Here is a 25,679-nt window from a genome sequence, read left to right as displayed (position 1 = left end):
AAAAAAATAAATTTCCTCATATAATAAGCTTTTATGCTTTATGATTAAAATTTTGAGGCCAACTGCTAGTACAGCTTACTATAAAGCTAGGCTAATTCCAGTAGTGATAACCTTAAGATACCTTGATCAGGAAACTTTGTCCATTTTATATGATTTGCGTTTTTTCATATGCTCTTACTCTTGTGTTCTCTTACTATTCCAAGCTTATTTTACCCTTTTTTTTTTTTTCTCTTCTGGAAATGTGTTTTCTCTGCTTCTGTATGGCTAACTCCTCTCACTACTCATATCAATCTTTAAGTGCTCTCTTAACTTCACCCCCTATATAAAGTTAGACATTCATTCTTTTATACTTACCTCTGCATTTAACATGGTATCCTTTTGTTTATACATAAGATCTTCAATGTCTTCCAGTTTTTTGTTGTTGTTTTTTAAATATTTTATTTATTTATTTGATAGAGAGAGACACAGCGAGAGAGGGAACACAAGCAGGGGGAGTGGGAGAGGGAGAAGCAGGCTTCCCGCTGAGCAGGGAGCCCGATGCGGGGCTCGATCCCAGGACCCCAGGATCATGACCTGAGCTGAAGGCAGACTCTTAATGACTGAGCCACCCAGGCGCCCCCAATGTCTTCCAGTTTTAACACTGATTTTATATATTAAATATATTCAAGATAACTTACCTTCTGCAAATGTAACTGTCACAGTCTCTCTGAGAATATGCCCATTATCTGTAGTCCACTGAAGCTGAAATGGGAACATTTATTTCAGTAAAAACAATAAAGCATTTATAGTAAAAAATGTTTTAAAATATCAATACAACTGTCATATTTTATTCAGTGATAGTATAATTGTGTTTCATTCAGTAATTACTCTCTTCACTTGTTTACATTCTCAAAATATGAGTATAGTCCACTATCCAAATACATTAGCTTCCCAAGTTCAGAGAGCAAGAATTTGGATAGCAAGTATAGATGGCAAAGATCAGTGCTAACCAAATCCATTTTACTTCCTGAACTTTGGATAGTGAATAAATAAGAGAGTTTGGGTTGGAAAAGAATAGTAGCACTAGCTTAAAATCTGAATCTATTTAGTTCAGAAGGCATAATTTGGGCAGTAAAAATTTGGAGAGCAAAGGGTATTGCTACTGAGATTTTTTTTTTAAGATTTATTTATTTATTTTAGAGAGTGAGAAGGAGCACATGCAAGCGTTGGAGGGAGAGAGTAAGAGGCAGAAAATCCTAAGCAGAATCCCCACTGAGCACGGAGCCCAAGGCAGGGCTTGATCTCATGACCCTGAGATCATGACCTGAACCGAAGTCAAGAGTCAAGACACTTAACTGACTGAGCCCCCCAGGTGCCCCATTTTTTAAAAGATTTATTTATTTATTAGAGAAAGAGTAAGCGAGCAGGGAGAGGGGCTAAGGAGGAGGGAAAGACTCTCAAGCAGATTCCCTGCTGAGGTGGAGCCTGATGGGATGTGGGGCTTGATCTCATGACCTGGAGATCATGACCTGAGCAGATATCAAGAGTCAGGTGTTTGACCTACTGAGCCACCCAGGCACCGCCTGTCTATCTATTTTTAAAAAGAGAGGAAGGTATACACAGTATATACCCAATAAATATTTGTTAGATGAATAAGATATACTTTTACAGAAATAAAATATGTTGATTTTTAAATGAAGATTACTATTGTTATTATAGTCAGAGTTGGAAATTGGTATTTCTTCTTGTGAGAGTAATAAAAAAAATTTTAGTCAAATCGTCACCTGAGGGTTCACAATGTTTACATTTTAAGAAAAAGAAACTACTATTTCTTCTTTTTTAAAAAAGTTTTTATTTATTTGAGAGAGCGAGCGGGAGAGAGAATGAGGAATGGGAGCAGAGGCAGAAGGAGAAGTGGAGACTCTACACTGAGCAGGGAACCTGACACAGGGCTTGATTCCAGGACCCCAGGATCATGACCTGACCTGAAGGCAGATGCTTAACCGACTGAGCCACCCAGGAGCCCCTCCCCCCTTTTTTTAAGATTTATTTATTTCAGTGAGAGGCAGAGCTCAGGGCAGGAGGGGCACAAGAAGAGGGAGAGAGAAACTCAAGCAGACTGCACACTGAGGACGGAGCCTGACGCAGGGCTCCGTTTCAGATCAGACCTGAGCTGAAACCAAGAGTTGGATGCTTAACCGGCTGCGTCACCAAGGCACCCCCAAAACTACTATTTTTTCTTTCATCACAGTTATTTATATGGCCTAATAACAACCACCCCATTAGGCCAAATAGTAAGAGAAGTTGAGAAAGATTCTATAATAAAACAAAGAATTATAATTGTAATCATACCGTTGCTGGAATAATCTCTGAGTTATACACATTATCTCCATTTCTCAAGGATTTCTGTACCTCATGGATGTGATTTTTAATATCATTTACAGTTGGAAAAAAGGATAAATTATGTCTCTCAGGCACCTCATCAGGTTTAAATAGTTCTCTTTCTACAAATTTTCTGTGGAGAGCAAAAAATAGAATAAAAACATAAATAGTAATATACTTCAGATCAAATGAGAAAATGTTCCTTTTTAGCATAAACTTCTGTAAAGCATGGTTTACAGTTTTATAATTTATATTTTTCCACTTTTAATTTTTTCCGTACATTAAATCAAAGAAATCATGCAGATTAAAAGCAATATAATACTTTCATTGGTTAAATAACTCTGTATCTAGAATAAGCTTTGACATTTTTATAGGAATCATTATTGTCAGTTTAAGCATAATATGTTTTGAATGCTAACTATGTCAGGCAGTGTACTTGAACACTTCACATCAAGGATCTCCTTTAATGCTTACTATAATCCTGTGAGGTAAGTGCAATGATCATTCCCACTTTACTCCCAATTATCATTCCAGGGAACTGAGGGCTGCTGAAGTTTCATAATTTGCCAAAGTTATACATCTAGCCCGTAAGTAAGAGAGGTTGGGCCTACACCCAGGTTATTGTATAAACATCAAGTTACACTGCTGCCAAAAGGCATCACTTACTATATAAAATATGACCCGCTTGAATTTTTTTTTTTTTTTAAGATTTTATTTATTTGACAGAGACAGAGACAGCGAGAGCAGGAACACAAGCAGGGGGAGTGGGAGAGGGAGAAGCAGGCTTCCCGCTGAGCAGGGAGCCCGATGCGGGACTCGATCCCAGGATTCTGGGATCATGACCTGAGCCGAAGGCAGATGCTTAACAACTGAGCCACCCAGGCGCCCTGCTTGAATTTTTTAAGTAGACAAAAGAGAAATATAGAAATAGAAGGCAGCATTGACACATCAATATACAAAAATACACAAAAAATTATAAAGTCCAATATTCATATGGTTTGCGCATTACATTCTATAGACCATACTGCAGAGCTGAATCATACCTCTGTTCTTAAGGTTCAAGTTTAGTAAATAATGTATGAACTTTACCAAATTTTGGCTCTGTTCTAACAATGTCCCAATGAAAATGAATATAAAATGTCTGAGAAAGCTGCTAAATGGGAAAATCACGTATTAATTAAGATATTAACCTAGGAAATACTCACTGTGTTGTTCAGATGGGACTACACAGTAACCAGTAGGAATAAGGCCAGTTAAGTACCAGAAATCACGGTGAAAGAGCACAGGCTGTAGAATTAGATCTAGATTTCAGTTCTGCCTCTACCTCTTAAGCCAGTTATTTAACCACTCATAGTGTCCGTTTTCTCATGCGCAGTATGGGAAAATACCAATTTTATAGACTTGCAAGAATAAATGAGATCATGATTATTGTATCCTGAGAATCAGTAACATTGGACCAGAATGCTACATGTAAACTTCCATCATACAAAGAACTATCCAGGTTCTTTTGTTATAATACAATTTAATTGCATTTCAAATAGCTTAAATAAGCATCCTGGCCTAGGTTTTAAAATCTTTGATTCTACAAAGGCTTTTTTTTTCTGTAAAGGCATTTATTATATAATTCAATTTATATATAATTCAGAAATAGTCCAATTAGCTAAGTTTGAATATGGAATATTTCAAATGAGTAAGCTGAATCATTACTAATGGCTTGCCAAGTATATGCTAGAAAATGATCAGTTCATAAATAAGATTTTAATAAATTAATAAATTATATTCCTTATCTCCTCTGATAGCATATATCTTGGAAAATGTCTATGATGATAAATTATTTAAACCAACAAACAAAAATGAAAAATGTAAAAGAACAATTTGTTTTTACTGTACCTTAGCTGTTTTCTTACTGCATATACTTGTTCTATTCCCTGTGACACTAATTCTTGAATCTTATGTGCTACTTGAGGATGTAGACGTGAGGGTAATGCACAATTCTCATCCCTAACTGCAGTTTCCTCTTCTTCAAGAGAAGACATAGGAAAAGGAGAAGGTGGCAAAGGGAGGCAGGAAGTCTCTAATTCATGATACTGATGAGCTTGCTTTGTAGGTAACTGGACATACCACCTGACAAGAAGAAAAATGTTAAATTATGTTACTAGACAAAGGCAAGAATCATAGTTACTTAGGTTAAAACTCATCAAGAAAAAGAATAATCTTTTAAGATATGATTATATCAGTAAGTAAATATAATAAAAATTTTAAAATGATATAAATAAAATTTAAAATGTCCTCTGCTTGATTTTTTTTAGAAAGATTTTATTTATTTATTTATTTATTTGAGAGAGAGAGGGAAAGAGAGAGCATGTGCATGCATGGGGGCAAGTAGAGGGAGAGGGGAGGGAGAGAGGGGGAGAGGCAAAGAATCTCAAGCAGACTCTACACTGAGCTTGGGGCCCAATTTGGGGCTCATCTCACCACCCTGAGCCAAAACTAAGAGCTGGACAGCCAACCAACAGAGCCACCCAGGCACCCTCTCTGCTTGACTCCTCTAAGTTGGCTTTATACCCAATTAAATAAAAATCTTTATAAACCTTTATAGACTTTCACTATGGCCCTATAGTTAAGGAGGGTACAGGAGTTAAGTATATATGAAAATGGTATTTTAAATTTCATTTTAAGTAAATCCTATAATCCTTCCAAAGGTTGGCTATAAATCACAGTCTACCAAGACTGAGCTGAGTGGGAGAATCTTATCTGACAGGAGCTCAATACACTACCTCTATTGCCCCATAGCCCCTCTATTGCACACAGCTCCTATTGCCCCAATGAGCAAGAGAATCAACTAAAAGATGAATATAGGTCTTTCATATTGAGTGCAAAAAAACAGATGCTAGGAAAATGAAATGATCTGGTAGGATACTGTTTTAATGGATACTTTTATACAAAGTGCTTGCAATGACTGATACTCATGAAATGGTGGCTTATTTAAAAATTATATGCAATGTTCTCCAAACTGAATGATCTAATTATTGGCTACTCATTTTCCATATATCCAAAAGTTTATTTTATGTATTTATTTTTTTAAAGATTTATTTATCTTTTTGCGAGAGAGAGCGCACGAGCAGGGGGATGGGCAGAGGGAGAGGGAAAGGAGCAGACTCTCCGCTGAGCATGGAGCCGGACACAGGGCTTGATCCCCCAACCCCAAGGTCAAGATCATGACCTGAGCTGAAACCAAGAGTTGGACACCCAACCGACTGAGCCACCCAGCGCCCATAGCCAAAAGTTTTGTTTTGTTTTGTTTTTACAAAAACTATATTCTGTGCACTTAATCCCCTGGTATTACTGTAAATTCTTCACCTGGACTAACACATAAAGAAAAGTAAGAAAGCAAGCTAATATTTCTTCTTATGTAAAATCTGAAGCACAAAAAATATATAAAAATGGAATTTTATGTAGGGCTTAGAATTAATTTCTAGCTGCTATAGGTAATCAAAGATGGGTTAAAAAGATATACAGGTGACTGCAAGTTTGGCTCCTAAGAAGTATCAGAAACAAAGTATGAAATATATAATTATATAGGTTGCTAAACACATTATTTGTCATTTTGGGGAAAAACTTCCATATGGTATACAGAATTCTTTGGTAGGCATTATCAGAACATTTGGTTGATAAACTCAATGGCTTACACAGTGGCAAATTTTAATACCTAGGGAACCACTAATGAGACACCTCCCTTATAAAAATCATTCTTAATGAAATAATTAGAAAACATAATTATAATTTCTCTTACAAGAAAAAAATCTTGTAAATGGAGCTAATTAATTTGTAAAAAATAAAATAATAATATAAATGTCATACCTAAGAACACCGCCAGCATCTACCAAGTTCTTCTTTAGCATGTTAAAGGCTTTTTCCTGCTCCATTCGGATTATTTTCTTGTCAATTTTGGGGTCTGTGGGAACTCTATATTCAGGAAACTTCTGTACTTTTTTAATGTAAATCCTGTTTATAAGTAAAAGTAGAATTTCTTTCATAATATTATAATATCAAGAAAATCAAACTTACCAAGCAGAAGTTTAAGCATTAAAGTTTAGAGAAAAATCAATTAAACTAGAAAGCATTCAGAGGATTACGTTGAAAAATAAGCCATATTCTCAGTGCGTAATATTTAGCAAATTAACAATAATCATGACATCAGTAAAAATATCTGAATATTTATGGATATTAACTTTTGTTTCTGGATTTGCCTCTTCCCAATTCTCCTGGAAGCCATAAAAAACGCATGCCTGGGGGTTCCAGAAGGGTGCTGGCAGGAGGGGGATGGGCAGCAGCTGCGGTAGCTGGAGGATGAAGAAGGAGCATGTGCTGCACTGTCAGTTCTCTGTGTGGTAGCCACTGTTCGGAAGCCTTACCATCAAGAGTGTCATTCTTCCACTCCTCAGAATGTGAAGGATTATTTACTTGATGATGGAACTCTGGTGGTTTCAGGAAGAGAAGCTCCGCCAACACGTTCTCAGCCAAACAGTGATAATAAGGCAGAAGAAATACAGTGGTCGGATGATGAGAACACGGCTACCCTTATGGCACCAGAATTTCCCGAAGTCACCACTAAAGGTCAAGAAGCTATCGATTCCCTGGGGGGCAGTGTATTTCCTAAGCTTAATTGGAGTGACCCAAGGGATACATACTGGATAGCAATAAACAGTTCTCTGAAATGTAAAACCCTCACTGCAGTCTTTCTATTGTTCAAGAGTTCTGATTTCATCACTCATGACTTTACTCAACCATTTTTTCATTGTACTGATGATTCTCCACATCCTTGTATAGAATAAGAGCTTGTTCTTTGAAAATGGTATGAATTAACTCTTCAGCTTTCCATTACACAAACTGTGAAGTGACAGTTCAACCCTGTCCCTGAGTTACTGACTTCCCAAGGACTTTGTAGACCCATCTACTGGGGAGGATGCTTATAAACTCATAGATTTTCATAAACTGAGAAGAAATCGGCAAGAGGATGACTGATGAGAGCACCAGAGTTCAAGTCCCAGATACAGAGGAAACCATCTTGGTGTCAGGAGGCTGCTCTCAGTTCACAACTTCCTGTTACCCCATTCTGTCAGGGTGGGAGGCAGTGTGAAATCAATACTTCTTTATATTCATATACATTAAGCCGGAAAAAAATGGAGGGACTTTGCTACTTGTAAAAATAAATTATAAATAGATCTTAAACATAAAAACAAAAAAGAACAAAAAAACTCATGCCTGGATTACTTTAATAGCCTCCTTCTGGGCCTCTGGGCCTCGTTCCTTAAATCCACTTGATATAGTAATGCTACAATAATTCTTCACATTTGTACTTTTCTGTTGAAGAATCTACCTGCTCTTTAATCAAGTACAAATTTCTTGGCAGCATTCAAGCCATCCCATATGATTCTAGCTTATTTACCTAATCTTACTTTCAATTACTTCAAATGTAAAATTGCTTTTTCGGTGAAGTTTATCATTTCAATGTTCCTTCCTCCTCTGATACCAAAAATACAATCACACCATATCTTTATTCATATAATTTCCTGGCCTACGGTATTTCCCCCCTATAATTCCTTATCTACCCAAATTCAATCTAAACTTTAGCATTCAGGTTAAGTTGCACTTTCCTGTTAAAGAATTTGCATGGATATGTTCCTTCTCTGATGAGTTAGCTAATTGACACATTTGGTACTATATACTATACCATTATGTTTTCCAACAGTTTTTTGTTTTCTGATCTACCTCAACAATATTTTAAGTTCCCAGTGATTAAGTAAAATCTTGTACCTCTTTCAGTCCATGGCACCCAAAGTATTGCTGGGCACAACAGATACTCAAAAAGTACTTGTAGAATGACATAGGGAATAAAATTATTTCTTTACACATAGAGACTTTCTCCTAAGTTATATCTAAAGTTTTATATTGCTTATATTTAAAAGCAGTTAAAAGTTTTGCTTCACAGTCAGGTTTAAATATTGCCTAAAGTTAATATTATCAGATTAAACATGCAAAGTCTTCTGAACTAATTTGAAAAACTTGAGAATGTGCAGGTTTGTCATATAAGATATGATGCTGAAATAAAATGTTTCAAAGATCAACTATACCCAACCTTTATATGTTATCTTTTTAAATTTTATCTGAGAATTTAACACTTTCAATGTCTAAAAAAATATTAGAAAGAACATTACAAAAATCTTTTATTGCTTCAAATTCTTCATTCTCTCCCAAAGCAATGACCAATCTGTAGTCCTAGTCTATCTAAAACTTATTGTGTTGATCTCATACATTGATAAAATCTCTCTAAAGAGCAATCATCTTTATAATACCTGTAAACATTTAAAATAATATAACCTTTGCCCTAGCAATTTCATTTCAACAAATTTATTCTACTGATATACTTGCACAAGTATACAAATAGGTATAATGCTATTAACTGCAGCTTTGTATATAATAACAAAGAATACTTTTCAGATCCTACATGTCCATCACTAGAGGACTAATTCAGTAAATGACAACCCATCCATAAATGTAATATTGTATGGCTATTGAAAAGAAGGAACCATGAAACTAATATGTCAATTATATTTCAATTTTTAAAATAACTAAATGCAAAGAAGGAACCCTTCCTTTTATATGCAGATATGGAGACAATTTTGAGATACACTGGGAATGAAATAACAAAAATAAAAACAAAGCATAGAGTGGTATATGTCATTACATTCACATTAGTGTGAAGCAATAGTTGTGCAGTAAATAACCACAACAGGCATTCAAAATAGAAATAAAGCAATGTGAATTCACAGCAGGAAAGAAGGTATACTATTACCTAACCTTAAGGAAAGAAAATATTAGTAAGTTTTACTGAGATTTCAACATTTATGAGTGTAAAGGAGGATATATATATATATGCATGCACATACACAGAATATCTTTGGAGGGTTGCTCAGGAAGCTGGTAAGAGTTGTTGCCTTAAAGAGGGACATAGGACTAATGAATCGTTGAACACTACATCAAAAACTAATGATCTACTATATGCTGGCTAACTAAACATAATAAATAAATAAATAATAAAAAGGGACATAGGGAGTAGAAGTAAAAGGAAACTTACAGTGTACTGTGTATTTACCGGCACTGTTTAAACTTAATAAAAATGTGCATATTAGATATTAGAAAATAAATACTTTTTATAATAAAAAGGAAATTAAAGAAAATAAAGCTTACCGGGCTGGACAAGTGGCTTTGTAGAGCTGACAAGACCTGCTCTCCTGCTCACTGATTTTTTTTAACTGGAAACCTTTTCTCCTTGGCCCATACTGACACTCCATTACCACGGCTCTACTCCCTGTGGGCCAAAACCAACTTTTGATATTAATTCAAGTATCCATCTGTTCTGGACACTAGAATAAAAATAACTTGGTGGTGGCAATGTCAAAATTTACACTTTCAATTACACAACTTTAAGGAAAGAAAACATCAGTAAGTCTTACTAAGTTGTACAAACACATAAGTTTAAAAGTTTATTATAATATTTACCAAATGTACATTATGGTAAAGAAATTTGCAAATACCACATTTACTGAATGTTAACTGATATTTACATACATACGGTTCTTAATAATAAAATTTCACCACTTTATAAGTAGAAATTAGCAAAAGCTACATTTGTTAGTAAATATTGTCATGTAAAGTTTTATTTCCTTTTATAGTTATTTCCTTATTTCTATTTGTACTGTTAAAATATAGTTCCCCCTTATTCACGGGGGATACGTTCCAAGACCCACAGTGAATGCCTGAAAGGATGGATAATACTAAACCCTATATAAACTATGTTTTTTCCTATCCATATATACCTATGATAAAGTTTAATTAATAATTAGGCACAGTAAGAGATTAACTACAATAACTTATAAACTAGAACGATTATAACAATATATTGTCATAAAAGTTATATGAATGGGGTCTCTCTCAAAATATCTTATGGTACTGTACTCACCCTCCTTCTGGTGATGATGTGAGATGATAAAATGCCTACATGATGAGATGAAGTGAGGGGAATGATGAAGGCATTGTGATGTAGCATTAGGCTACTACTGACCTTCTGACAATACGTCAGAAGGAGGATCATCTGCTTCCAGACTGTGGTTGAGAACAGGCAACTGAAACCTTGGAAAGTGAAACTGCGGATAAGGGGGGACTACAATAACGTAATAACCAGCCTCTGAGATGGTCCCCAGTGATCCCTGCTTCCTAGTACTCACGTCCTTGTGTAATTCCCTCCCCTTTAGCATGGGCTAGACTTACTAAGTTACTTCTAATGAATATGGCAGAAGTGACAAGATGTTATTTTTGATATAAGGTTATAAAAAGACTGTGACTTCCATCCTGGGTACGCTCTTGCTCTTGCTTGGATTGGTCTGTCTGGGCGAAATCAGCTGTCTGAGGTGAGGCAGCTCTGTGGTGAGGCCCATGTGGCAAGGAATAAGCCACATGAGTGAGCTTGGAAGCAGATCCTCCCCCAGCCAAGCAGTGAGATGCCTGCAGCTCCAGCCAACACCCGAATTGCAGTCTTGTGACAGAACCTGAGGCAGAACCACCGTGCTAAGCCACTCTTGGATTCTGGACTCACAGAAACCAGGAGATAAATGTTTGCTGTTTTCACCCATCAAGTTTGGGGTAATTTGTTACATAGCAATAGAATATAAATAAATGGATGTGAAAAGTTCATGGCTTTAAGTAGAATATCCTATTCTAGGTAGAGTACAGCAAATTTTTCAAATATAAAATAAAAAAAACGTCGTAAGTGAAAGTGTTGATAAAGCCAACATTAAAATTTAAAACTTTAAAAATTTAAATATAAATTTAAGAATTTATATTAATAGATAATAAGAATTAATACGCAGAATGTAAAGAGTTACAAGTAATTTTTAAAAATAAAGAACCAAACAGAAGAATGGGTAAAGACTATGAATAGGCAATTCAGAAAGAAAAAAAAAGATATTAAATGAACAAATAAAAAGATGTTCAACTTTACTAGTAAATATGGAAATGCAAATTCAAGCAATAGTAAAATACTATCTCACACTCTTCATATTGGCAAAATAAAAAATTTGACAATACTCTAAAATAACTGAATCCCGTGCTCGCTTCGGCAGCACATATACTAAAATAACTGCATCCACTTATGAATTTTAACATCACAAAAAGGTGTTGCACATAGGTAGCAATAAGAAGTATACAGCACACCTATGAAGTATTCTTGCAAAATACTTTAATGGAGATTAAATATTCATTTAATTAAGCCTCTAGATCTAACAGTTCACAGGAAATATAGGAGATTTTTAAAAAACATGTTAAACTACAGCACAGAGATGGAATCAACAAAACTCAGAATATAGAAAACTACAGGATAAACTACCTGGGGGAAAAGAGGAGAGAAATTTTTAGATGAAAAGAAATTAAGAGATAAAACCAAATGTAATCTGTTTGGATGTGAATTTGAACAAACCTATGGAAAAAGAATTATTAGATAAGTAAAGAAATGTGAACATTGGACATTTTATGACATTAAGAAATTACTGTTAATTCTTTTAAAGTATGATAATGTGATTGCCATTGTATATATGTATGTACATAAAGAATCCTTATCTTTTAGAGATATATACTTTAGTATATAATATATACTTTAGTAATTACAGATAAAGCAACTGGAATCTGGAATTTGCTATAAAATCATCTTGGAGGTGGGGAATGAAGAAGTGGGTAGGGATATAAATGAGACAAGAATGACCATATGCTAATATTTGTTGAAGCTGGATGATGGATACAGGACAGTCATGGGATTTCATATATTATTACCTTTACTTTGAGATATATATATATACACACATATAATACATATTATTATATATATTACCTTTAATATATGTATATATATATGTATATACATGTATATATGTGTGTCATATATATACGAAAATTTCCAGAATACAAAGATTTTTAAAGTCTGACAATGCTAAGTCATAAGGTAAATGAAGGAAAGGGAAATTTTCATACATTGCTGAAACAAGTAAAAATTGGTATAGGTCATCAATTCCTCATATACAATTCTGAAACTGAAAAAGTTCAGAAAACAAAATTTTTTGGAACCCATTTGACTGCAAAACCCGACCTGAACTTTATGTGGCTATTTATAATCTTTATTCCTCTTAGTGTTACTATCCATAAAATATTACTGTATTTGATTATGTGATATGGTCAACAGAATACTTGCTGGGAATATTCTGTAATATTATCATATTACATTCCAAAAATTCTGAAATACATGTGGCCAAAAAAATTTAGAGAAGAGATTTTGCACCTGTACAACCACTTTATTTTTTTTTAATTCTTTTATTAGGTGGTCTTTTTTAAAATTTAAATTCAATTAATTAACATATAGTGTATTATTGGGCGCCTGGGTGGCTCAGTTGGTTAAGCGACTGCCTTCGGCTCAGGTCAGGATCCTGGAGTCCTGGGATCGAGTCCCACATCGGGCTCCCTGCTCAGCGGGGGTCTGCTTCTCCCTCTGACCCTCTTCCCTCTCTTGCTATCTGTCTCTCATTCTCTCTCAAATAAATAAATAAAATCTTAAAAAAAAAAAAAACATATAGTGTATTATTAGTGTCAGAGGTAGAGGTCAGTGATTCATCAGTCTTATATAATACCCAGTGCTCATTACATCAAGTGCCCTCCTTAATGTCCATCACACAACTACTCCATCCCCCAACCCCCCTCCCCTCCAGCAACCCTCAGTTTATTTCCTATGATTAAGAGTCTCTTCTGGTTTGTCTCCCTCTCTGATTTTGTCTTGTTTTATTTTTACCTCCCTTCCTCTATGCTCCTGTTTTGTTTCTTAAATTCCACATATGAGTGAGATCATATGATAATTGTCTTTCTCTGATTGACTTATTTCACTTAGCATAATACCCTCTAGTTTCATCCACGTCTTTGCAAATGGCAAGATTTCTTTTTTTGAGGGGGAGGATGGCTCTTGTACAACCACTTTAGAGAGCAACTTGAGATAATCTTGTAAAGATGAAATGGGCATACTTCACAACTTAGCAATTCCACTTTAACGCATGCACTATTAACTTATTTACATCTTTTCAACAGAAAATGTATATTGTCAAGGTTTGACTACAGCATTCTTTGTAATACTGAAAATTAGAAACATCCTAAATGATCATTAGTAGAAAAATAATTGTGGTTTGGTCATATGCTGGAATGTTACATACTGGTTACATTAAGATCTGTAAGTATCAATATGGATGGATTTCAAGAAATAAGGGTGAGTGAAAATTTACATAACAATGTCCATAGTTTACTATTTATGAATATTTCAAACTATTCAAAACAATAAAATACATTATTATAAATACAAATATGTGTGGTAAAGTATAAAAATATAGACTGGAAAGATACACAGCAAATTTAAGTAGTGGCTGCCTGTGGAGGGTTAACATGGGGATTAGAACTATGGAGGGGAAAAATGTTCCATCTTTTATAGAATCCTGATGAAACCTGGGTAGAAGAGGTTACATTTATCTCATCTTCCTCCACATATCTTATTTTACCTTCAGAGGTCCAGGATGAGACTGCAACTCTTCCAGCTGAATCAGTATTTCCATAGTCCTAAAATAAATCACTTTTCTTTATGTTCTTAGGGATTTGACTAGCCCTAGGGTGAATCTCTGGAAATTGTTTGAAACTCCACCACTTTAGGGGCATCTGGCTGGCTCAGTCAGTGGAGCATGTGACTCTTGATCTCAGGGTTGTGAGTTTGAACCCCATGTTGGGAATACAGATTACTTAAAAATAAAATCTTTAAAAAACACACACACAAAACTCTACCATTTTAATACACACTAGCCCAATATTTGAGAATAGTATATGTAACACATTTGATGCTTGAGAATCCTAATATTGGAATTCTGTATGCTATAACTCCAGATTGCATACAAATTCTACACAGTAACTCCAGAGTTATAAGCTATAAGCTATATAAAATGAATACAAATTTGTCCCACAAGATGAATCAAGAGAGAAGAGAATATCTGGACTGGATAAAAAAAAAAATCCAACAGATATACATATTTAGAATAATAAAATTGCTCTATTAATATTTTTATTTTCTATTTATCAGCATAATATCTAAGGAAGTATTATTTATTTATTCTAATGTATTAAAATACAATTTCATAAAATAATTGGTCATATTTACTTCAAGTTTTCTTTTTAATTTAATATGCACTTTCATCAATTAATATTCAGTTGCCATCCACAAAAATGAAAATTTTGGTAGGAAATTTTTATGAAAACACATTTTCACAATGGATCATGGCTGTGCTGAACCTTTTAAAATAATTCTTTTAAAAGTACCTGCATTGACAAATGGGATTCCATCATATGGGACATACTGAGATTTCCACATCAAGCGTGTAGCTGGCTTGGCTGGGCTTGGAGATTGGCGGGTCCCCCAAACACTCTGTGTTTGCTGCTTATGAAATGTTAGGACACTTTCTAATTCAGTCTCACTTACACAGTAGCCACGGTATGAATCTCCAATTTTCTGCATGTAGTAGAAATTAAATAACAAAATCATTAGCAAGTATGTTTCATTGTACAAAAAATTTAATGAAGTGGTTGTCCAAGATAAAAGACTCATCAGTTTTCAAAAGAGAATGTCATTCTCCCCTCAGATCAATGATCTTGTACAACCAGTGTATCTGATTTGCTTTCAACCAGCATTATCAAATAGATATTCTCCAAATATTTGTTAAGAGAAGATAATGTCAAACTCATGGCCACACCATCAGTATCAAAATCTTGCTTGAGAGAAATAATACTTAGGGAGGTGGTTTGAAGAATATATTGTGTATCTATTCCTCCATATATTTAAAATTCTACCCCTAGATCCAACCAGATCAGCATAAAACTAGCCATAAAGTACTGGTTCCCTATGGGGCTTCTTTTGCTAAAATTAATTTTGATAGGACATGAATCTTTTTGAAAGCCTATGAAAATTGTGATGGTATCTCCTAAATGGTATCAAAGAATTTGCTCATTATATCAAGATTCTTTTTAAGAAGATCCTTCTCTGAGAGAAAACCTGTCTGAACCTAGTACCAAAAATAGTTAATCGTTTTATTTTATGGAAATTAACTTAATTACTTTTATCTAATGGAAACAGACTGTGTTTTCCCTTTTTGAAATGTAGATGCTTAAATTATAGACAAGTGTATGTGTATGTGTGCACATATATGTGTGTGTGTGTGTGTACATACAGTTCATTAAGATATACATTTTGTACTTCCATTTTATGGTTACATTCTTGTTTTTCTTTATTCTTTAGTTCCCATTTTAATTTCCACCTTGCTAATATATTTTATGTATTTTTGTAAGCTGTCTTCATTCTTCCTGAAACAAGGAAGGTGTAAATAAATCGTGTAAATAAATTGATATTATCTACCCATAAGCATGTAAGTAACCCTCAACAAAAGTAGAAGCTTTTTCTATACCAATAGAGAAAAATCTATTAACTGTGATCTCCTACACTAAATGCATACAGACCTAGAACTGACTCCATGTATGTTTCTCCATTAAAGGGAACAAGAGCAGAGATGTGGGACTAGGAATCTTTTTACTAGACTAAATTTTTCACCCTGCAGGAATACATTTAAAAAGAAGAAGGTATAGGGCCGCCTGGGTGGCTCAGTTGGTTAAGGGTCTGCCTTCAGCTCAGGTCATGATCCCAGGGTCCTGGGATTGAGTCCCACATCGGGCTCCCTGCTCAGCAGGGAGTCTGCTCCTCCCTCTCCCTCTCCTTCTGCCCCTCCCCTGGCTTGTGCTCTCTCTCACACTCTCTCTCTCAAATAAATAAAGTCTTAAAAATAATTAATTAATTAATTAATTAAGAAAGGAAGGTATCAAAATACTGTTGTGGCTGTACTTTGGGTCATAATAAGAAGAGATAATCTGATGCCAAGCAATACATTATCTCCAATTTCCCCTAAAAATAACAAAAATGCCTAGGCTTACAAATATTTTTCTAGCCCAGATATTTCTGCATCAAAATATCGACTACAGGGGCTCCTGGGTCATTAAACGGCTCAGTCATTAAACGGCTGCCTTTGGCTCAGGTCATGATCCCAGAGTCCTGGGATCGAGTCCCACATCGGGTTCCCTGCTCGGCGGGAAGCCTGCTTCTCCCTCTCCCACTCCCGCTGCTTGTGTTCCTGCTCTCGCTATCTCTGTCTCTGTCAAATAAATAAATAAAATCTTTAAAAAAAAAAATATCGACTGCAAATAAAAGTAGAAACATAAAGTCCAGCTCATTAACAATTTTTAACAAATAAAATGAACAGAGTTTATAACGTTGTCAATGAAACGAAAAATTCAGAATTAGTACAATATAACCAGGTCTCTATCAGAAGATAAAAAGTTTAACACAGTTTTTTTGTTTTTTTTTGTTTTTTTTAAGTTTAACACAGTTTTGAAATTTATTCAACTAGTGCATTTTGGTCAAACCCAAAAAATGCTTATGGAAAAACATAATTAAATGAAAAGTCAAAAAGTAAAAAGGATTATTAAATACACATATATATTTTAAAGACTTTACTTATTTAAGAGAGAGAGCATGAGTGGAGGGAAGGGGCAGAGGAAGAGGAATAGGGACAAGCAGACTCCCCACTGAGTGTGGAGCCCAATGCAGGGCTTAATCCCAGGACCTTGAGATCATGACTTGAGCTGAAGTCAGATGCTCAACAGACTGAGCCACCCAGGTGTCCCTATTAAACAATATTTTGAAGCAAAATGCAGAAAACATTTCTTCAGCCATTAACCAAAATTGTTTTTCACTACTGATACAGCTTAGGAGAGAAGAAAGACTCCTTCACTGATGGAGATATTCATTCTGTTGGACAGAATGAAACTAGAAGAGATTTTAACTATTAGTTTCTTATAAGATGTATGACATGAGGTAAGCCACACAATGCAAATGGTTGTAAAACAAAGTGATTTGACTACATAATTGCTAATGCTTTAATGTCTATAGCATTCTGTAAAGTTTATAATAACAATTTTAAAAACCCTCATCAGGGGCGCCTGGATGGCTCAGTTGTTAAGCGTCTGCCTTCGACTCAGGGTCGTGATCCCAGGGTCCTGGGATCGAGCCCCATATCGGACTCCCTGCTCAGCGGGGAGCCTGCTTCTCCCTCTCCCACTCCCCCTGTTTGTGTTCCCTCTCTCGCTGTGTCTCTCTTTGTCAAATAAAGAAATAAAATCTTAAAAAATAAATAAATAAATAAATAAAAACCCTCATCAGGGACACCTGGGTGGCTCAGTAGGTTCAGCATCTGACTCTTGATTTCAGCTCAGGTCATGATCTCAGGGTCCTGGGATTGAGCCCTGCAACAGCTCTGTGTTCAGCAGGGAGTCGGCTTGAGATTCTCTTTCCCTCTACCCCTCACCCTGCTCACGCTCTCTCTCTTTCTTTAAAATAATAAATAAATCTTTAAAAAAAAAAAAAACCTTTATCAAACAACAATAATAGTTCCTTTTGGAAACCAGTGAAAAACTGTAACAAAAAGTGTGAGGGAAAAAATCTATCTACCTACCTATACATACAGACTTTCATAAATATGACTTAGAAAAGCAACAATAGTAAAAATGTCCTACTCAGTGCAATACATCACATCATTAGACTTTATTATTAGAACTTTTCACAAAATATTAAAACTGAAATAATGTTTTCCCTTTCTATTTTGAAAATTTGTTTAAAACAATGAGGCATTTAATAATTAGTCATCATCACGTATGGTTTACATGTACAGGAGCATGGTCCCTTCCCTCAAAAACTGTATAGTCTAAATGCTATGTAATGATGAACAAAAAATTAAGCAAATAATTTACAACAGTAATGACAATAAATACCAAAGAACTTAAAGAGATAAATAGGTAAAAGCTAAAATAATCATTATTTACAAAAGATATATAGGACTTGCATTAGGATTTAAAGAATAGTTAGAAAGGTAAGCAGAAGAAAATAAAACATATTAGGAAATGGAAATAAAAACAAGTCAAGGCAGAGATAAGAGAAGATTCTGAAGTGTTTGTACAAAGTAGGAAGATAAGGCTAACAAGAATGAATGATGAGCTGGAGAAAAGTAGTAAATAAAATAGGATAAAGTAATACCAGATTATGCAAGACCTTGAAAGCTATGTATAGTGGTAAATGATATGGAAAAAATAACACTGAACTTACTGGGCAATGAGAAAAAAATAATGAAAGCAATATTTAAAGACAAGTAGTTTTAGAAAACTAGATAGTAGGGCCCAGAAACAGAAGAGTCAAAGAGATTAGAGGGAAGGTTGTCACTATAATTAAGTTCAAGATGGAGCGCCTGGGTGGCTCACTTGTTAAGTGGCTGCCTTCAGCTCAGGTCATGATCCCAGGGTCCTGGGATCGAGCCTGGCATCGGGCTCCCTGATCAGTGGGAAGCCTGCTTCTCCCTCTCCCACCCCCCCACCCGCGCTTGCATTCCCTCTTGCTGTCTCTCTCTCTCTGTCAAATAAATAAACTGTTAAAAAAAAAAAAAGTTCAAGGTAACACAAGTCTGTGGAAGAGGTAGCCCAACCACCTCACAAAAAAAGAGAGATACTTTAAATGAAAAACTAAAAGAATCAGGTGAATACCTTAGTATGGAAAAGGAAGAAATTAATCTAAAACACTGTGTCATGGGGTGCCTGGGTGGCTCAGTTGGTTGGGCGACTGCCTTCAGCTCAGGTCATGATCCTGGAGTCCCAGGATCGAGTCCCAGGATCGAGTCCCGCATCGGGTTCCCTGCTCAGCAGGGAGTCTGCTTCTCCCTTTGACCCTCCTCCCTCTCATGTTCTCTCTCTATCATTCTCTCTCAATAAAAAAAAAAACTTTAAAAAATAAAACACTGTGCCTGAATGTCTAAGGAAAAGGTATTTGTCATTAAACAGACAAGGAATTTAGGAAGTAGAGCTAGTTGTGACATGGTAATTTCTGTTTAGCACATGGTGAATTTGAGGTGAAATTCAAGTAAAGCTTCAAGTAAGTAGCTTGAGATCTGGGGCAAGACAAGGGCATAATTAAAGAACCAGTGATATTGATTTGGAAATCATTTTTATAAAAGTGAGAGGTGAAAGTTAACAAAGTTGATCAGCTCTCCAAGGGATAAAATGTAGAGAAATAAGACAAGGTCAAACAGCAAAACTTAAAGAGTTTCCATTGAGAATATGAAAAGAAATAAGTACAAGTAAAGAAAGAGAAGTAATGGTCAAAAAATAAAAAGTAGAAAAACATGATAATGAAGTTTCATGGAAGACAATAGAAAAGAGCTGTAAGAGAAGAAATGACAGTGAAGTATGAAGGGATTTATATGATCTCTGCTTTAACAAAGCTTACAATCTCTAAGGAATAAAATAATAGATGAGATCAGAGTTAGCACAAACATAAAGTATTACAGATACAGTCTATATTAGTTGTACTCAAAAGTGGACATATTGGGATGCATTATAGTGATAATCAATTTAGTGATTCTAGGTAAGGATTATTTTTAACTCACCTCACAGCTCCTAAGACGGCAGGCCCACATAGGTGTATTAGAAGAAAGTGGCTGGAGAGGAGCCAGAAAGGGTTCTTCAAGCATTCTGGGACAAGGGAGGAATAAATATAAATATATATTATAAGTTACACACACACAAACACACATACAACATTCAACTGTTTTATCCCCTTAGCCAGTGTTACAGACAAGATATTGAAGTCATCAATAAGAAACTGTAATAACAGGGGCACCTAGCTGGCTCAAATGGTATAGCGTGCGACTCTTGATCTTGGAGTCATGAGTTCAAGCCCCAAGCTGGGTGTAGAGTTTACTTAAAAAAATAAATAAATAAAATCTTTTTTTTTTTAAGATTTTATTTATTTGACAGAGAGAGAGACAGAGAGAGAGGGAACACAAGCAGGGGGAGCGGGAGAGGGAGAAGCAGGTTTCCCGCTGAGCAGGGAGCCCGATGTGGGGCTCGATCCCAGGACCCTGTGATCATGACCTGAGCCAAACGCAGATGCTTAATAACTGAGCCACCCAGGTGCCCCATAAATAAATGAAATCTTAATTGTAATAATAATAATAGAGTTGGTGGGTGTATTAATTATAATTTTCTTTAAACATCACTCTTTTATTAACTGCTAAAGCAAAGGCCTAAGTTTCTTCTTCCAAATATCTGTAGCCCCAACAAATTTAAGTGTTTTATATATCTCCCTCAAAGCTTATTTTGTAGTCTTCTCATTATATAATTGTTTTTCATTTAACAAAAAAATGACTCTCTCTCTCTCTCTCATTCTGTCTCAAATAAATAAATAAAATCTTTAAAAAAAAAAAAAGGGGCGCCTGGGTGGCTCAGTTGGTTAAGCGACTGCCTTCGGCTCAGGTCATGATCCTGGAGTCCCTGGATCGAGTCCCGCATCGGGCTCCCTGCTCGGCGGGGAGCCTGCTTCTCCCTCTGACCCTCCCCCCTCTCATGTGCGCTCTCTCTCTCTCTCTCATTCTGTCTCAAATAAATAAATAAAATCTTTAAAAAAAAAAAAAATGAGCCAATAAAACATCTTCAGGTGACTTGTTAACATATTATGTCAAACTCTAAGACTAAATGTCATAAATACTGTGTTAATTTTTAAATATTTTCTTAAACAGTTAAAAGAATATAAATAATTCAAAACCTATGTCTATATTTGCCTAAATTATTATAAACAATGTTAAGGCAAAAATAAAAGCTGAAACATGTTAACAAAAAACACTTAAATACTTTACCACAGAGGAATTAAATGCATAAAAAGATGATGAACCATTAAACATTTTAGGAACTAGAATGGATATTTCTTTATTCTAAAAACCCTATTAGTGGGGCGCCTGGGTGGCTCAGTAGTTAAGCATCTGCCTTCAGCTCAGGTCATGATCCCAGTGTTCTGGGATCGAGCCCTGCGCTGGGCTCCCTGCTCCGTGGGAAACCTGCTTCTCCCTCTCCCACTCCCCCTGCTTGTGTTCCCTCTCTTGCTGTGTCTCTCTCTGTCAAATAAATAAATACAAATCTTTAAAAAAATAAAAAATAAAAAAAATAAAATAAAAACCCTATTAGTGTTAGATGTTTTCAAATTGCTTCAAAAGATAACAGGCAAGGGGTGCCTGGTGGCTCAGTTGGTTAAGCGTCTGCCTTCAGCTCCGGTCATGATCCTGGGGTCCTGGGATCTAACCCTGCATTGGGCTCCCTGCCCAGTGGGGAGCCTGCTTCTCCTTCTCCCTCTGCTGCTCCCCCTGCTTATGCTCTCTCTCTCAAATAAATAAATAAAAATATATATAAAAAAAAAAGATAACAGGCAAGTGTCACTGAGGAAAAGTAGCACTTTAGACATTAGGGCTTCTAGGATAGTCTCCTAGTTGCCAAGATGCCATTAAAATAATTAAAGCTATTTGATAATTTGATGAGTTTATTCTATTTCCTGAATTTCTGATCTTTTCTATAGTCAGCCAACTTTAGATATGATAATTAAAAAAAAGATTTCCACAATAATTTCAAAACATGAACTCCTCTTTCCCACTGACTCACCTGGCCACTGTCTTTTTGGGTAATGTGACAGATGCTTGTGGATGAACAGTGTAATTACTGGTATTATCCGCTAGAACATCCACTCTTACAGTTGGTAAATTTCTATCACTGGGTTTCTCTTCAGAGACATCTTAACAGCAGTAACAAAAACAAAGCGACATCAGTATCTTGAATAAGACCATGAGAATGTAACTAACTAGGACTCATACATTTGAAATAGGAAAGGCAAGATATATTCTAAAGATAGTAAAACTTATAATGCTTTGAGAATTTCCCTAATACACTTGTTTAGTTTCAAATTATAATACTGACTACTGAAATTTTGTAAATTTTTGAAGCTTATATTGAACAGCTAGGATATAAAAGTGGTAGAATTATGTTAATAGTTTCATAATATATAATGTAAATGTAAAACTTTTTCATTTCTTTTTTTAATTTTTTTAATTTAAATTCAATTAGCCAACATATAATACATCATTAGTTTCAGACTCTTTTTCATTTCTATACCATGTTTATCATTTTGTCTGCAAACTTCTTAAGTTTTAACTATTAACAAAGGCAAAGAATCATGTAACTAAGGTAAAAATATCTACTCTAAATCATTAGCTATGAATGAACGATGAAACAGTGTAGCTATGGTGTTAGAAAAGAGATTGAAACAGATGGAAAAGGAAGGGAAGTAAAAGAAGAGAACTAGCAGGGATATTATCTAATAGGTTAAGAAAGAGTAAAAAAATGGGGAGCATAATTCTCCTTTCTGAATCTGAAGGAAAAAGAAAAGAGGAAAAGAGCAAAGAGGATGAAAAGAATAGTTAAATAAAAGAGTAATGAGTCACATGGCTAACAATATTGATAAAAATATAAATGTAAAAATTTCTCCAAAGCTATTAGCAATATATTCTTGTTATTGTTGCTGTTATTATTACTGTTATTGTAATAAAGAAGAATTTATTTTATGCTCACTGGTCATTTGGGAGGAAGCAAGAGTCAACCAGCTTCATAGAATTCCAAAATGAAATAGACAGCTAACCTAGACAGGAGTTGAAAAATGAACTTGAAATTTATTTGGGCTAAGAAACTTTTTCTAATTATTCAGTTCACAATCTTACCCAAAGAGATCAATTTTAGCACTGACTTTCATGAGGTGATTTTCTGAAATATACATTTGTTCTTTAAAACATTCTCAAATCCCCTATATGCCATGATTACTCACCCCGAGGACTATTCACATCCACAAGCTGCCCTTGAGGTATAATCACTTGTGCCATTCCTGTCTGGGTAGATGGAATTACACGCAGCACCTGTCCATTTTCTGACGGGTTAGCAACAATCATCTTGGAAGCATTAAAAAAAAAATCAAATGCATAAGCCAACAATGATTTAACAGAATTATTACTTAAATAGATGATTAAAGACATGCCTATCTGTACGGTAGATACTATCATTTCCCTCATTTTGTAGATGAAAACACTGAGGTACTTAAAAATTTTTTTCCAAAGTTTCGGAACTGGTAAGTGGTAAAGCTAGGATTCAAAAAAAGCAGTTTGACCCTATGTCCTATGATCTTAACCACCTATGGTCTTAATCATTACACATGTATGAGGTCTAATTACTTAATAATGTGAACAAGGCTCTGACTGGACTTAATATATTTACTTTCTTCTACTTACTATATTATATCCCTATGTGTTTGAATTATTTGTGCGGTAATCATTTGTTCCATATTTTAAGTCACTTTCATTAGTTTAAAAACAGTACCTTGTTAGATGTCTAATTAAACAGAATTTATTTTTATATCTCTGAATTTATATATTTCCTGTCTTGGTACATAAGGAATACCACAGAATGCCCAAAAAGTCTGAAAATATAAGAAAAATCATTTGTTTATTATTTCCTTTTTTTCCTTCAGTTTAACAATTGAATCCATTACCTTAAATTTAGAGAACTGTCAATTAAAAAGGTGTCTGAAGCTGAAGAAAAACAATTTTAAGCCTATCATTTGAAAAATAAAACTAATGTATTATTTGAAAATAAATTTATCCTAAATTTCCAGACTTTTCAGACACCCTGTAAACTTTATTACCTAATATACTACTCTTCTATTGACAAAGTGTTACTGTTTTACCCAAAGTCGGCTAGCCTCAGTTCTCCCTCAAATAATTTTTTGCAATCCTTCCAACCCACTTTCCAAGACCGCCTTTTTGCTATGTGAAACATGAAAACATTACTGATGCCTGACAGAGACTGCAGTCCTAGTTTTAAGAGGGTCATTTGAGAAAATTTTTATTTGAAAAAAAAAATTAAATTTGAAAAAACACTTCAACAAAGTAGATGCTTTAAGTATAATTGTAAACATTCCCAGAAATTAAGAGTAGGAATTGTTTCCCTCCCCCAATGCTTATCAAGTTTCTTGAGATAAAAATATCTTGCCTACCTCTTATCACTTCATCATGAAAAAGCAACTGTAAACTCTGATGATGATAATTGCTTTACATTTGTTGAGTGCATACTAAGTGACAAGACTTTACATGCGTTACTGTATTTAATCCTTATCACATGTATATGAAGCATATACATTTTATACTTGAGAATATTGTCATAAGAGGTTATACAACTCATGCAGATAACACAGAGTTATACAGTGGTGAGTTGAAATTCAAACCCAAATTCAAACAACTGCTCTGTACTGCTTCCCATTATCTGATGATGTTATTTAACCTAAAAAAAAAAGACAAAAAATACTGCTGGACTTTAAAAGGCAACAGTAATAACATGATTTTAAATTCTTTTCTCCTTAAGATTAAATGTTTGTGAAAAATATTCCATTCATTCTTAGAAAATAAGACTGCTGTGGTTACTACTAAATCCAAATAAAACACATATATTTACAATTTATTCAATCATATGAAAATTTCATAATTAAGAATGATCTGTGGAATATCCTCTTAATTTTGAAAATGTTTCCTATGTATAGTGGAGAAGAGTCTCCTCCATTTTCTCTTTCTTAGCTAATTCTACCTGATACCTAAAAAACTATTTTCAGTTCATGTAATTTGATAATGGTGACAATAATATTACTTTTCCTATTTAAAAAAAGTTAATTATCTTTAATCTTTGCTATGAAAACAGAGTTTTGAAAAGTCATCTGTTGCAATGCATTCTATTTGAGGCAGACCATAAACATTATCAGAAAACCTTGAAAAAAAAAAAAAAAGAAAACCTTGGCTAATAAGTAGTCATATTTACTGGGCTCTTTGTGTACTGTACAATATATCTAATAAATCCAAAATACCATCCCTGCTTTGCTTTATAACTTCTTCATCTGTTGCAGATTCACTCAGTACTGAATCTTTACTACTTCCTTGATAACTTCTACATTAAAAAAACATATTAAAAAAACCATTTCTTTAAAAAGAGCTCCATTTGGTGGAAGATGTTGAAAATGGGAAAGACCATGCATATATAGGGGCAGGGGTTTTATGAGAAATTTCTGTATCTTCCATTCAGTTTTGCTCTGAACCTAAAACTGCTCTATAAAATAAAGTCTATTAAAACAAACAAAAACCCTGAAAAGTTCCACTAAGTTTCCCAAAACATCACCACTTTCTGATCATTGG

General features: G+C 34.7%; 1 protein-coding gene and 1 pseudogene across 11 annotated transcripts in view; one reads left to right on the top strand and one right to left on the bottom strand.

Annotated features, from left to right (window-relative positions):
• The window catches only part of CARF (calcium responsive transcription factor), a 93,597-nt gene that overhangs the window by 42,047 nt on the left and 25,871 nt on the right, over nt 1-25,679 (bottom strand). For 10 of the 11 annotated variants that reach the window (XR_013447326.1, XR_013447328.1, XR_013447327.1 and 7 more), the window contains 9 exons: nt 23,276-23,396; nt 22,063-22,192; nt 20,022-20,106; nt 14,809-14,998; nt 9,613-9,733; nt 6,223-6,366; nt 4,252-4,485; nt 2,332-2,494; nt 678-741 (listed from right to left, as the gene is read on the bottom strand). Coding sequence is in view for 7 of the 11 variants with exons in the window: in XM_036073929.2 (XP_035929822.2) it covers nt 678-741; nt 2,332-2,494; nt 4,252-4,485; nt 6,223-6,366; nt 9,613-9,733; nt 14,809-14,998; nt 20,022-20,106; nt 22,063-22,192; nt 23,276-23,396 (1,252 nt within the window). In the remaining 4 variants the exon portion in view is untranslated. Of the gene's footprint in view, nt 1-677; nt 742-2,331; nt 2,495-4,251; nt 4,486-6,222; nt 6,367-9,612; nt 9,734-14,808; nt 14,999-20,021; nt 20,107-22,062; nt 22,193-23,025; nt 23,093-23,275; nt 23,397-25,679 lie in introns of those variants that run through there. The other variant, XM_036073930.2, reaches the window with a different exon arrangement.
• Nucleotides 6,712-7,262, top strand: LOC118523985 (translation initiation factor eIF2 assembly protein pseudogene; annotated as a pseudogene).

The sequence above is a fragment of the Halichoerus grypus genome, chromosome 4, assembly GCF_964656455.1.
Source record: "Halichoerus grypus chromosome 4, mHalGry1.hap1.1, whole genome shotgun sequence".
Lineage (NCBI taxonomy): Eukaryota > Metazoa > Chordata > Mammalia > Carnivora > Phocidae > Halichoerus > Halichoerus grypus.
Note: the sequence above shows the minus strand (reverse complement) of the source record. Positions and strands in the feature narration are given on the sequence as shown.